Source organism: Panulirus ornatus, chromosome 64 (genome assembly GCF_036320965.1).
Source record: "Panulirus ornatus isolate Po-2019 chromosome 64, ASM3632096v1, whole genome shotgun sequence".
NCBI lineage: Eukaryota > Metazoa > Arthropoda > Malacostraca > Decapoda > Palinuridae > Panulirus > Panulirus ornatus.
In genome coordinates, this window is record NC_092287.1 from 25,126,338 (window position 1) to 25,141,337 (window position 15,000).

Consider the following 15,000-nt stretch of genomic DNA (forward strand, 5'->3'; position numbering starts at 1 on the left):
GGGGTGTTAAGGGAAGAGGGGTAGTAAGGTGTTAGGGAAATAGAGAGAAAATCTCCGTTGTGTTTTTGTTTCCGGTTTTTTCCGTTGGTTCTGCCGGCGAGGTGCGTTAGTGTGGGCGTGTCGGTAGGGTGCGTTGATGTGCCTGGGTTGGTGTCGGTGCTCCAGGGTTACCAGCGAGGTGATGCTGGTGTTACTGGGGTGACAGGGTGCGTTGGGGATGCTAGGACGATGGGGTGCGTTGGTGTGGCTAGGCTAGGGAGGTGAGTGCGTCGATATGCCTTAGTTGGTAGGGTTGCGTTGGGTTTGCTAGGTTAGTGAGGTGAACTGGTGTTGCTGGTTTGGTGGGGTGTGTTAGAGAGGTGCGTTGCTGGTGGTGGAGTGCGTTGGTTGATGAGAAGCAATGGTGTCGGCAGAGTGCGTTGTTGTTGCTGGATCGGTGAGTGAAGTTGATGGTACTAGAGTGCGTTGTTGTTGCTAAGGGTGCGTTGTTGCTAGGGGGTACTTTGGTGTTGCTAGGGGTGCGTTTGGTGAGTGCGTTGTTGTTGCTACGGGTGCATTGGTGTTGCTAGGGGTGCGTTGTTGTTGCCAAGGGTGTGTTGGTGTTGTTAAGGATGCGTTAGTATTGCTAAGGGTGCGTTGGTGTTGCTAGGGGTGCGTTTGGTGTTGCTAGGGGTGCGGTGGTGTTGTCGCTAGGGGTGTATTAATGTTGCTAGGGGTTCGTTAGTGTTGCTAGGAGTAGCCCTTGATGTTGCTAGGGGTCACGACAGCCAGAAGGGGTGATGTGCGTGACCCCTGACCTTGGTTAAGATGGCCCACAGCGCCACAGGAGAGCAAGGGGAAACCGACCCTTACTTACCATTAGGACTGATAGATCTTTCTTGCACCTAACTTAGGGACGATTTTCAGCCAGCGACATTGCGGATCTCTCTCTCTCTCTCTCTCTCTCTCTCTCTCTCTCTCTCTCTCTCTCTCTCTCTCTCTCTCTCTCTCTCTCTCTCAACACTGGGTTCCTCTTTTCTATTTTTTCTCTTCCACTTCCAAAGCTGAGGTTTTGAGGTTTTCGTTCTGCGGTTCTTGGCCGTGGGTGGAGGCGAGCGTGGGGGGGGGGGGGTCTAACATCCGGCGGGGGGAGAAGATGTCATACGCGGCCAAAATGTCGCCTGCGAATTGAAAATGTCATGTAGGCTTTGAGGTTTACTTACTTGTGTGGTGTTCCATAGGGGGAGCGACGACGTTGGACCACAACCTATGGAATGTGTCAAACTCCTGTGTGTGTGTGTGTCGTCCCCCCACCCACCCACCCTACCACACCCTTCCAGGATGTATGTGGGTGTGTGTGTGTGTGTGTGTGTGTGTGTTTTATCTCAGGGACAACAAAGCAGACAAAGGGATATTTTTGAGTCCTTATTTCCCCCTCACCACTAAAAAAAAAAAAAGAAATATATATATATATATCCCTATTGTCCGAACATATCCTATATGTATGTCTTTTTTCCCTTCCTCTGGCTCGGTGTTGGTGGGTCATAATGGGTGTGTGTGTCCACCCACCTGCCCAGGTGAGTGTAGCGGAGGCGGGGTGGCTGAAAGAGGTGACATATCACAGTGTGGTCGCCTTTGATTGAGTCATGAGGGGAGGTGGACAACGAAGAACGCTGAGAGAGCATTGTTTTTCGACCCTGGATATTGTCAACTGCTTCCCCCACGGGCCACCCGTGTGTCATATATATATATATATATATATATATATATATATATATATGTAAACACTTCACTGATATACGTGCGTTTGCGACTTGGCGTCAGGAGCAATGGTGTGATGGCTTTATTTTGTACACGTCCTCCGCTGCCATGTGTAAGGTACTGAAAAACCCCAGAGTCTGAGGTCGATACTCAAGCCCGACAGTCCATTCCATGGTTTTCTCTGATCGCTTCATGTGCCCTGGTTAAGCCCGGTGACAGCAGGTCGCGTCGCCCCCCATATACCACGTCATTCCATACTCACCCTCATGGATGCTTTTAGGCCTGGGGCCCCAAAAGCCTCTTTCGCTCCATCTTCTTGTCTCCTCAGTCTCCCCGCCCCCCTCCCCCTCCTTCCTCTTGCTCTCCTTCTACTTCCAAAGCATTTTTCTCAGCCAGTGACCCTCCTCACTCATCCTCTCCATGTGTCCAAACATCTTCACCACATGCCCTAGTTAGCCCTCTCGTCGAAAGTGTGTTGACCACCACAGAGAGAGAGAGAGAGAGAGAGAGAGAGAGAGAGAGAGAGAGAGAGAGAGAGAGAGAGAGAGAGAGAGAGAGGTCACTTTAGACGACTTTCGGCATGACACCCACCTGCCCAACAGACCACGCCCACCGTGCATGACACCACGCCCTTCCCCATTCACCTGCGCCAGTGAGGTACGTCACATGTTATCCTGTGCACTGTGACCTGCCAGGCCCCGCCCTCCACACCTTCCTTCCCGTCTCCCGCACCTGCCGTAGCCTCGTAGGGAGAGTGAGTGAAGGAGCGAGGCCGTCAGTTCTCCCGTCCGGTCACGGGGAGAGAGACACCAGCGCCCCCGTCCGTCACCTCACACTCAGACCTGTTTAGTCGGCCAGAGTTCGTCCCGTGACATGGATCACCTCCACCACCCACCGCCGCCGCTCCTCCACCACCACCACCACCACTATCTCCCACACAGTCTCCACCACCACCACCAGCACAGCTTCCAGCAGCTACTTCGATGTCGGCTCCAGCAGCGTCTGGAAGGCGCCCACGTCTTTCATCGCACCCCAGGCGAATGTGGAGAAGACATGCGTCTCCTGGCGGACCGATCTGGTCTGCAGCAGAGCTTAGCTTGCAGCATCCTCTCCTTCCCTTGCCAAGCTGCTGGGGACGCCCTCCCTCCTCACCCGCCGTCGCATGATCAACAGCTTCTCCATCTGTGTCCCCGCCAACACCAGCGTCAGCGGTGGGTGAGCGATAACTTCGGAGACACGCATCTGACAACCGTTCACCGGGAGACAATACACCACCACGCCCTCCAAGACCTCCCCTCACCTGGGGCAAGAGGAAGGGGGGAAGAGGAAGACCCGAGAGGAACCGAGGAAGAAGGAGGAGGAGGAGAGAGAGGAGGCATGGGTGAAATCAAACAACGTCTGGCGACCATGTGTTGCGTCCTTGAGAGGGCTAACTCCAGTCTGAACGCTGGTGCCCCCGGCTGCGATGAGGACTTCGGGATGAGTGAGGATGTTGGGAGTGGCGGGGAAGAGATGCTGGTGAGTGACGATGAGGGGGTGGGTCCTCGAGACGAGGAGCTCCCCCCGGCTGAAGGTGGCGACCACGAAGACGACGACGACGAGGACCATGATAGCCTCATCATTGACGTGGTGACTGTCGATCCGTCTCCGTTATTCGATTTCACACACGACGAAGGGCACGCCCCTGACCTCCCAAACGCCGCCCGGAACCACCCACACGCCGTAGACGACTCCTGCGACGGCCCACCCGCCGCCACCCACGACCGCCACCAGGCCGCCCACGGCCGCCAAGAGACCCAAGGTCTTCCAGAAAGAGAGGGCCAAGTTCTGCACCAATTGAGTGCCCCGGGGGGCGACCTCGCCAGCTCCTGCGGTAAGTTCTCGTCCAGGGCTTCTCCAGGTTAGGACCTCCCGCGCTCCACTGACCCGGTTTAAGGGAAACTAGATACGTTTTGGCCGATAGGAAAACCTCTGCATTATTCACGGCTCCAGGGGGGTAACGCCCCCTGGAACAGAGCTCTGAATTAATGTGGTTTACGGGTTTGTAATTTCTTTTTCGAACCTCAGTGAGTTTGCCTCATGCTTGTGAACCGTGGCTCGGGTCCTGTTTCGCTGTTCCACTCCGAATCCCTGAATGTCCACCTTCGTTCACACCCTCGCAGCTTTTCCCCACTAATGTTTAAGATGCGTTTTTCGGTGAATTTCACAGCCATTCGTTTTGCATTCGTAGCGTTCCTTAGACCCTGGTCCTGCAAGATCCTTCGGAGATTCGCCTGTGTAAGAACACTTAAGTAATATGACTGGCTATTTTCACGGTTGTTAAGTGAACCCTGTGCCCTTAGCTGGCTGACATAAGTGAGTTACTTAGAACTCTAGTGTGCGTTACTTTGAAACACTTTAGATTACTACTATTGAAGGTTTTCCTTAGAGAATGTCGTGTCTCCGGTTTACCCTTTTAAGTAAGACGGTACGACCCTTTGAGCACGACGGTACGACCCTTGAGCACGACGGTACGACCCTTGAACACGGCGGTAGGACCCTTGAGCACGGCGGTAGGACCCTTGAACACGGCAGTACGACCCTTGAACACGGCGGTACGACCCTTGAACGCGGTGGTACGACCTTTGAGCACGACGGTACGACCCTTGAGCATGGCTGTACATTCCTAATTGCGACGGTACGACCCTTAGTATGATGTGCTCAAGGGTCGTACCGTCGTGTTCAAGGGTCGTACCGTCGTGCTCGATGGTCGTACCGTCGTGTTCAAGGGTCGTAACGTCGTGTTCAAGGGTCCTACCGTCGCGCCCACAGGTCGTACCGTCGTGTTCACGGGGTCGCGAAACTTGCTCACAGCTAAATCGTCACACCGAAACTATTTCGAAACAGTTGTTACTTTATGGGAAAAAAGTGATGTTTTCTGGAACTCCTGTTTTGCGTAGCATGCGTATGAGAAGATATAGCGTCTCTTCTAACGACAGTTTGGCGTAAATAGTGATAAATGGAGATGGTGATCGTGACAGGAATGGTGAGAGCGAATAGTGATGGGTGGGGAATTAGGGTGACAGTGATGGTGAATGTGTTAGAGTGCGATGGTGATGGCGGAGGAGTTGAATTGATAGTGATGGTTAGTAGCGTTAGATAATGATGGTGATAATGGTGTTATTTGACAGTGATAGTGATGGTGTTGGTGTTAGACTGTGATAGTGATGGTGTTAGACACTGATAGTGATGGTGATGTTAGACTGTGATAGTGATGATGGTGGTGTTAGACACTGATAGTGATGGTGGAGATGGTAGATAGTGATGGTGGAGATGGTAGATAGTGATGGTGGAGATGGTAGATAGTGATGGTGGAGATGTTAGATAGTGATGGTGGAGATGTTAGATAGTGATGATGGTGGTGTTAGATAGTGATGGTGGTGGTGTTAGTGAGTGATGGTGACGTGACCCAGCGACAGTGCTGTGGTGGCATTAGCGTTAGAGAGAGAGAGTGTTAGACAGTGATGGTGGTGGGTGTTAGACACCGAAGATGATGGCCGTAGTGTTAGATTTGTAGAGAGTGGTAGTAAAGGAGGGGAGGAGGAGGATATACAGCCTCCTGCTCCCTAACCTCATAGTCGGCTTCTATGGCTATATATATATATATATATATATATATATATATATATATATATATATATATATATATATAAAGTCTGATGCGTTTTGACCACACCTTTTGAGTATTCAAGGTTCAGTGGCGAGGCCATTGTAGAACCAAGGGTCGTTAACATCGTGTTCCAGGGTCGTGCCGTTGCGCCCAAGGGTCGTTCAGTGCTCAAGAGTCGTTCCGTTGTGCCCAAGGGTCGTTAGCATCATGCTCAACGGTCGCTATACATCATGCTCGAGGGTCGTTAACCACACGTTCAAGGGGTCGTTCCCGTTGTGCTCAGGGGTCGTTGAGCATCGCGTCCAAGGGTCGTGTCGCGTCGTGTTTCCCCTGGGTGTTCATCATGTTCAAAAGGTGGTCGCGCAGCTGCGCGCGCAAGTTCGTTCATGGACGGGCAAAGCTTCCACACCTTCGTTAACGTCTCTCTCTCTCTCTCTCTCTCTCTCTCTCTCTCTCTCTCTCTCTCTCTCTCTCTCTCTCTCTCTCTCTCTCTAACATAGAGAGAGAGAGAATCGAGCAAAGATTCGTAAAGCTTTTCTGTGTGTTTTGGGAAGCACTGCCCATACACACGTGGCTTCCCTGTACCGCACACACGTGACTTCACCGTACCGCACACACGTGACTTCACCGTACCGTACACACGTGACTTGCTGTGACTGTACCATACACACCTGCCTTCATTGTAAGTACGTTGCTCCTCCGCAAATTCCCTGACAGGTGTTTGACAGCTGTCAAGGAGGCAAGGGGGTTTGTTTGTGGCGCAGGTGTGGTGGCTTTGGTTTGGGTATACCCTTGTTTCCTTGCATATAGCTATGATTTACATACAGGTTTGTTATATGTCACAGATGTGTGTGTGTGTGTGTGTGTGTGTATTTTTGGGGGTTTCAGGTTTGTCTCCATGGCGCAGGTGTAGTGCATGTGTTCTACAGGTGCGACGGTGCAGGTGTTGGTCGGGGTACGCTGTACCCTTGGGTGTAACACAGGCTTGACTGTAGCGCAGGTGTGGTAACTTTGCAGTGTGGTTTGAGTGTTGTGTGGGTATTGCAAGTGTGTGGCCACTAGGTACTGAGTCAGGGAGGGAGTGTTGCATGTAGTGCTTGTAGAATCAATCAGCAACACTAAACAACACAACACTGGTCCATGTGTACCATCCCCAACACCAGCAACACAACACGGGTCCCTCTTTAGTCAACACCAGCCACACAACACAGGCCCCTTTATACAATTTTCAACACCAGCCACACAACACAGGCCCCTCCTATACCATCTTCAACACCAGCCACACAACACAGGCCCCTCCTATACCATCTTCAACACCAGCAACACAACACAGGCCCCTTCTTTACCATCTTCAACACCAGCAACACAACACAGGTCTCTCTATGCAATCTTCAACACTGTCGGTCCCCCGATCGACAATCTCAACAGTGAATTACGCCTCCCGTCGCCCCGACCTCCAGCTTAATCTGTGAAAGTCCCCGTATGTACGTAGTAGCCCACACAGACCTTCCATGCTCCAGAGACTCTCACCGTTTTGATGTCGTAGAAGACCTTCTCCGCCGGCCGACACCTTCCTCTACTCTGTGGCAATGTAGGGAGGAGAGGCAACACCTCTCTGTGGTTCTCACTTTCACTTATTTAGCCGAGGATCGCGACCTCGTCCACCATACCACAGTCATTGATGAAGCCCCCAGCACAGGATGGGGGGCTACGGACCTCGTCATTCTATGGCTTCCAGGCTTCCTCATTGAGGGTCGTGAGGCTGTGCCCCGGCCGAGGGGGCTATCTCTTAGCGGCTCACCTGTGGCGTCCCACAGGGTGGTGAGTCGGATCTCCCCGTGTTTCATTCGTCCTGGTGGAACGCTGCCCCGATGGCTGCATCACCTCCTCGATGGAAGTTCGTTTACAGAGCTGACCACCATCATTGCGCTCGAGACTTCGTAAACCACCAGAACGCCACCCCTCAACCTTCAGAGCAAGACGGCGCCAGCCGTGTCAACCATGCACGAAATTAAAACCATAGATAGGTGTGCATCAGTCTCGCCACCAAACCCTCTCCCACACCCTTCTGTCTCACGAGGCCCCCAGTCCCCTCCAGGGTGCTCAGTCCACCAAACTTCCAACCCTGTCCCACCCCCCTACTGTCTTATTAGGCTCCAGTCCCCTCCAGGCAAGCTTCCAACCCTGTCCCACCCCATACTGTCTCAGTAGACCCCAGTCCCCTCCAGGTTGTCCAGTCCACCAAGCTTCCAACCCTGTCCCATCCCCTACTGTCTCACTACGCCCCAGTCCCCTCCAGGTTCTCCAGTCCACCAAGCTTCTCGGTGCCACACTGGACGATACACTAAGGTGGAAGGACCACGTCAGCACCATCATCAGATCCTCCAGCTATCATCGTCCCTACATTCTCAGTAGACCCAAGACACTTGGACTCCCCGCACCTGAACTCGTCATCATCTACACAACTTCCATTCTTTCCCCGACTCACCTCTACCTCCCCCACCTGCCCCCTCCCCATGTCCACCACACAACAGGGGCTACTGGAAAAGGTACAGAAAAGGGCACAGAAGAGCATCTTGGGTTCCCTCTTACACCACCCTACAGAGGCGGTCAACACACTGGTCCTCCCGACTCTCTCTCCACCCCATCACCTGGACCTCATCCCCACACTGTACCCTCCTAGCCACCCTTACCTCCTGCCACGAGGGGGATCCCTCTTCCCCGAGTTGTACTTCGACACCGAACAGCTTCGGGCCCCTTTCCATATTTTACAGACCGTTACATTTATTGTGAACATGGCCAGTGTTTATGTGAAATCGTTTTGACACCTTCTGTCCATACTGTAATTCCAATATTTTTATTGTATGTATTCTCTTTTTATAATTTGAGCCTTTGACTGCATACATTGTGTAAAAAAAAATGATAATGATGATAGTAATTATATTTTTTCATACTTGATCGCCGTTTCCGGCGTTAGGTAGTAGCGCCAGGAACAGACGAAGAAAGGCCGCGTCAGCTCACATCCGTTCTCTAGCTCCCTACCCACATCCAGGCCCAGCAAACCTTTCCATGGTTTTCACCGGATGCTTCACATGCCCTGGTTCAGTCCATTGGCAGTACGTCGACTCCTGTATACCACATCGTTCCAATTCACTCTATCCTGTGCACCCCATCCACCCTACGGCATGTTCAGGCCCCGATAGCTCAGCTCAAAATCTTTTTCTCTCCATCCCCCATCTCCACTTTGGTCACCCGCTTCTCCTCGTTCCCTCCACCTCTGACACATATATCCTCTTTATCAATTTTTCCTCACTCATTCTCTCCATGTGACCTAACCATTTCAATACACCCTCTTCTTCTCTCTCATCCACACTCTTTATATTGCCAAACATCTCTCTTACCCTTTCATGACTTAGTCGATTATATTATTATTATTATTATTATTATTATTATTATTATTATTATTATTATTATTATTCAAGCTAGGTACCCATATGATACCTACATGATGGTAGGTGAGGTGCAGTAGTGTGGTGAGGTGGGGGTTATGATACAGTGTTGAAGTTGTGATGGTGGTGGTATGAGTTATGATACAGTGTGGCTGTGCTGTTGTGAGGCACGGTACAGAGTGGTGATGTCGTGGGTTATGTTACATACAGTGTGGTAGTGGTGTGAGGTGTGGTACACTGGTGGTGAGGTATGGTACACTATTGTGGTGAAGGGGTGCGATATGGTACGCCCAGATGCTGGTGGTGTTGTGAGCTATGTGGTACGGTGTGGTGGCGTGGTACAATGTGGCGGTGTGGTTGGAGACAATGTGGCGTGGTGTGGTACAGTGTAGCGGTGACCTTGTGAGGATAACGTGTGTGGCGATGACCCAATGTACGGTACGCGGTACGGTGGAAGAGTAACATTACAATGATCCAATTTTCGGTGGTGGTCATGTGACAATCGGCACGGGGTCGCTCCGTGTGGCGAACTGTGGTGGTGGTGGTGTGGTATGAGGCGGCGAAGAGAGCACAGTGTTGAAATGGCATGATAATTCACGGCTGCAGTATTGGAGGTGAAATGAATACGCTATTGCCGTCAGGACGCGGAGTTCAGCGGGCCGACGGAGTGTCTGTGCGTAAGGCGGGAGGGAGGGAGGGAGCGGGGAGGCGGTTACGGAAGCGGAGCGACGTACTGTCGCCGCGGGTGCTAGCGGCGCTCTGAATATGCACCCGTGCCCGCTATCACAACTCTTTAAAATGATAATCAGGTCCGCTGTAATTTGTGGGCGGAGTCCCCACGTCGGGCGGCGGTTGGCCAAGACGGGACTGGCTGGGCGGGGCCGCTGGCGGGGTGGGAGGAGCCCGGCGGGAGCAGCGGGCGGCCGAGCCTCCACCGTCAGTTCTTAGGGAGACGCCATCCCTCGTGGACGCTGCGTGTGGGACATTTTTTTAAAAGGAAAAAAAAAAGATAAGAAGGAAGGGCTGCCCTGCCTCACTCCGTCTCTCTCACACTCTCTCAGAAGCACGCACACACACGCCGAACCACTCCGTGCTCCCGGGCTGTCCAGTGCTGGTGTAGCGAGGTGGCCGCATGCCCCCGAGCCACGACCTGACAAGTACCGCAGCTGCCGCAGCGGCGGCGGCAGGTCGCTCGTGTTCCCCTAGGAGAGTGTAGCGCCTGGCGGTCGGTGCGTGCGTGTGTGTGTGTGTGTGTGTGTGCGTGTGTGTGCGCGCAAGTGGTGGTGTTCCTCTCCTCCTCCTCCTCGAGTCATATACCGCTCTCGAAGGGCGCCGCCCCTGTGATCTGGGCCGTTGGGGGCTGATGGTATGACTTCAGCGAGGTCAGCGGAGCCCAGCGGAGAGCCCGGACCGTGAAGATGGCTCTTATTATGTGGCCACGGAATGTGGACAGTGCCCAACTGACAGGTAAGCCACGCACTCTACGGGAAGGGCACGCGGGAGTTCGCGCCCGCGCGCCCCGGACCACAAGAGCTTCGTAGTCCTGTGTTTCAGTCATCCTTTTTTCGACCCGACCCGTTGACCCTACGGTCGAAAAATGTGGGTTCGTGTCTTGGTTCTTGGTGTCTCTCACGTGGGTAGGCGATGTGGACCGGGTGGGGGTGAGGTGTTTTCCCCAAAGGGCGTCTCACAAGGGGCGGCTGTAGGTTTTGTGTGATTTCTCGTGGACTGGTCAGTTTTGTGAATGTTTACGTTCATTTATCTCTTTCCTCCGTTGGTGATCCGCTGTGTTTTAGGTATGACGTAGGGGGGAGCGTTGTGAACCAGCAGACTTAACCCCCTCGTTATTTTTATATATATATATATATATTTTTTTTTGGCACTTGCTGTTGAAAATGAACTACTTTTGATATAAATTATACCAATCAGCTCCTCATACCTATTTCTCTAGATGGGGCATTTTTCATTACGTGTGTATAATGATGGTGGAATTATGCTCATTGCTTAATTACGGTGGTTAAGTACTGGTCATCCATGGAATAATGAGTGTAACGATTTGTCATGGTCTGCGCATGTCAGCGTGACATTAGTGGCCGGGAGTTTGCACCCAAGGAAGCTAATTTGCATATCAGGAAGAAAGGGGAAATACCATCACCCAAGTGAATACGTCCACTTGCAAATTTTCTTTTCTTACCTTTTTTTTTTTAATTTTGATGGCCAGCGCCAACGCCAGAAATTACTCACTGCTCATACTTAGATACTAATTGACATTTTAAAACAGAGGTGAAAATCAAATTTATTGTTAGCGTAACTTCGAGGCGACCATTAAGGACGGGGGAGTCACTGTTCTCGGCGAGAGATTCGACGCTACGGAGCGATATTCGCAAAAATGTGTGAATAAAGATGTTTAAGAATTATATCACTTTTGAATTTATGGTGACAAAAAACGGAAAGCCTGTTCTGCTGGTTATGTATATATATATATATATATATATATATATATATATATATATATATATATATATATATATATATGATTACATTTTATAGAACAATAGTGAAGGACGAATTGGTAGTATATTTAAGTTTTGGTAATTTATTGTCAATATTTGGAAAATGATAACCCGTTATTCTCATAAAAATTTACAGTCTATCATTATTAATAACAAAATAATAAATATTAGTTTTTTCAATTATTTTAATGGAATGTGAAAATTTGTCTTAACTGAACATTTTTTTGGGGGGGCAAGAACATTTGGAATGGGTGTCCTATCGACCACTTTTGTAATATTGTAATTACATTAATATATAATGATATGGCCAATAGTTTAGACTCGGTGATATATAAGAAAAAATTTTATTTTTGAAGGTTTTAAAAATGTTAGTCATAACGTTTTGAATTTTTTTTTCTGGGTGTAATATATATATTGTTTGAAATACTGAATCCCGAGTACCACTTGAATTTGGTGGTACAATTGTAGCTTCGAGAAATTATAACTATAGATAGGTCGGATTACCCTATATGACTTCAGAGAATAAGTTGACTAGCCTATATAATACAGTACTGGATGTGGTATGATGAAGTCTTGCGCAGATGTCTGGCAAATTCTATAACACTTAAGCAGCAGTATATATATATATATATATATATATATATATATATATATATATATATATATATATATATATATATATATATATTTGTGATCGTCCCACACACCATTAACTCCCATGGTAAAATGACATTGAGGACCGTTGAATGTAGCAACATGACGTATTCATAGAATAGAAATTCCTTTCAGTATCATTACGACGAGTTAGAGCCATGATACACTCCACAGATCAGCAGTCACCCTTGTATTTAAAAGGGAAATCGATCATTTTTTATGGGAGTAGAGATTACCCTAATGGTAGGAGGAGGGGTGGTGGGTGGATGTTTGTTAATAATGATGCTGTGTGCGCGTATTGGTCTACAACGAAGTATTGGGCTGGGATTTGATATATATATATATATATATATATATATATATATATATATATATATATATATATATATATATATATATATGGCATTTACACAATACAAGAGCGAGAGCTGCATTCTCGCGATGCGAGGTGCATGGGGATTGAATGCCCAGAGAATGACGTGGGGGCAGATCCGCATTTCAGCATAGTGGAGGCCGTAACTGTGATGAGGTGGTGGAAGTGACGTATCATTCAGTGGTCCGGCTTAGAACGAGTGTTTACACTGTGACTAGTACGCGTTCAGTGTGCTTTACGAGCGGCGGTGGGGGGGGTGTAGGTCGTGACACGAACGACCTCGTCGCCGTTGTTAGCGGACTTAATGACTTGTTTCGTTCGTTGACAGCCTGTGTGTCCCCCACAGCAAACGTGCGCGTCCCATATATGGGACGTGTCAGTCGCTGATAAATGGAATGTTCGCGTGAGTTTGAAGAATGTTGGCGATATATATATATATATATATATATATATATATATATATATATATATATATATATATATATATATATATATATAACTGGGCGAGTCTGTGTAGCAAGACGATTGACAGAGAGACTTGAATACACTTATTTGCATCTAATTCCTTTATCTCTGCCTGGCTCCCATGTGTACACCCGCTCTGGCGTCATCTTCGCCCCGAAATTCACCGAGTTTTCCCCCGTTCCAAAGACCTTCCCCAGCGGTGAATATACCCTTCCCTCCTCCTCCTCCTCCTCCTGTATTATATATTCTCTTAATTTGCACCCTCCAGGGACTGGAATCACCCCGGACCCACCCTTTAATATACCCTTCCCCTGCCCTGAAATTGACTGGAACCTAACCCAAAAGGGACCTCGTGGAACCTTCCCTCCCCATATATATATATATATATATATATATATATATATATATATATATATATATATATATATATATATATATATATATATCTTTCTCCTGTCACCCCCATTTAACATTTTCTTTTCCTGTTTTCTTTGACGAGTATGCGAGAGGCTGTAACATGCCCTCATTCTCCCTCGTTACGTGACGCTGCCTCCTTCTTAAACCCAGTAGGGTCAGTACACACTACCGTGGCCTTGTGTGACCTCGTGTGGCGTTTATTTTCCCTCATTTGTCACTAATTTTTAAAGGACTGGTGCGATAGCCTGTGAGCCACACAAGGTAGTGCTAATGAATTGTCAGCCTAGTTCCCTGTGGTGGGAGGGAAAGGGTAATTGGGTTGTTAGCCTACTTTAGCCATGAACGACCTCTTGGAGGTTTTCGTGTGTATGACCAACACCCCCTCCCCCTCCGTTTTCGTGCGCCGGTGGTCGTCTAACCATCACCCCCATTTTCGTTCGTGCTAATGCCTTCACTCCCATCCCCCTTTAACCCCTATTATTTTTTTCCGTATACCTCCTTTCCACAACCTCCCCATACATATGTCCTCGCCATCACGACGCCCCCACACACCCCCACCACATCACGACTCTTGCATAACTCTTTCACCCATACCACACCCCCTTCCTCCCTTATGTATATCCACACCTCTTGTAAACACCCCTAGACCCCCTCTCTACCTCTCTCACAACCAGGATAACTACCCATCTCTCTCTCTCTCTCTCCCTCCCTCTTCCTCTCACTCACTCTCACCCCCCACTGGCATAAGTTTATTGTGTCCACAATCTTGATATATCGGGTGAGAGGCCCGGATGCTTGACCCGGAGTGTGTGTGTAGCCCTTGCCCTACAGGGCTTATATGGGGGAGGGAAGAGAGGGAGGGAGGGAAGGAAGGTAGGGAGGGAAGGAAGGAAAGAAGAGAGGAAGGGAGGGAAGGAAAGGAGTGAGGGAAGGAAAGAAGAGAGGAAGGAAGGAAAGGAGGGAGGGAAGGAAGGGAGGGAGGGAAAGGATGGAAGGAAGGGAGGGAGGGAGGGATCGGGAGAGGCAGAGGGATGAGGGAGGAGTGATCTGCGGTGTTCAGTAACTTAGGCTGGTCTATGGCGTGTGTGTGTGTGTGTGTGTGTGTGTGTTTTGTATGCCTGGCCAGCGCGTTTAAAGTCTCGATAGTATTTTTTCAGTCATTGTTTGTTGTTGTTGTTGTTGTTGTATTTGTCTTGTATTCTCACTAGTCAGGGATTTCCTCTGATAATTACGTTATCGCTATACAGGTAAAGTAGGTCTCTCTCTCTCTCTCTCTCTCTCTCTCTCTCTCTCTCTCTCTCTCTCTCTCTCTCTCTCTCTCTCTCTCTCTCTCTCTCTCTCTCTCTCTCTCTCTCTCTCTCTCTCTCTCTCTCTCTCTCTCTATCTATCTATCTATCTATCTATCTATCTCTCTATCTATCTATCTATCTATCTATCTCTGCGCCCCCGTTTCGTTCCTCGATATATATATATATATATATATATATATATATATATATATATATATATATATATATATAGAGAGAGAGAGAGAGAGAGAGAGAGAGAGAGATAGCGTCTTTAAGAAACCTCCCCCCCTCTTCGTTACTCCACCATCTATTCGTATTACCTTTCCAACATCCGTTGGTGATTCCTCATTTGCATATCCCCCACGTGACGTGGCCAGACCCCGCGGGCTTTCTAATGATCTATGGGAGGCAGGAGGGAACCACCGTAGCCTTGTTCCGACGGCGACAACAA

The 15,000-nt window shown here is 49.3% G+C and overlaps 1 protein-coding gene across 4 annotated transcripts in view; it reads left to right on the forward strand.

Moving 5' to 3' along the window:
- LOC139746255 (uncharacterized) overlaps positions 1 to 15,000 on the forward strand; it is a 367,928-nt gene that overhangs the window by 226,457 nt on the left and 126,471 nt on the right. Inside the window, exon 1 of one of the 4 annotated variants that reach the window (XM_071657281.1) lies at positions 9,793 to 10,305. The exons of the other annotated variants lie outside the window; for them this stretch is intronic. Coding sequence (XP_071513382.1) covers positions 10,257 to 10,305 — 49 coding nt within the window. The 5' untranslated portion in view covers positions 9,793 to 10,256. Of the gene's footprint in view, positions 1 to 9,792; positions 10,306 to 15,000 lie in introns of those variants that run through there. 4 annotated transcript variants of the gene reach the window in all.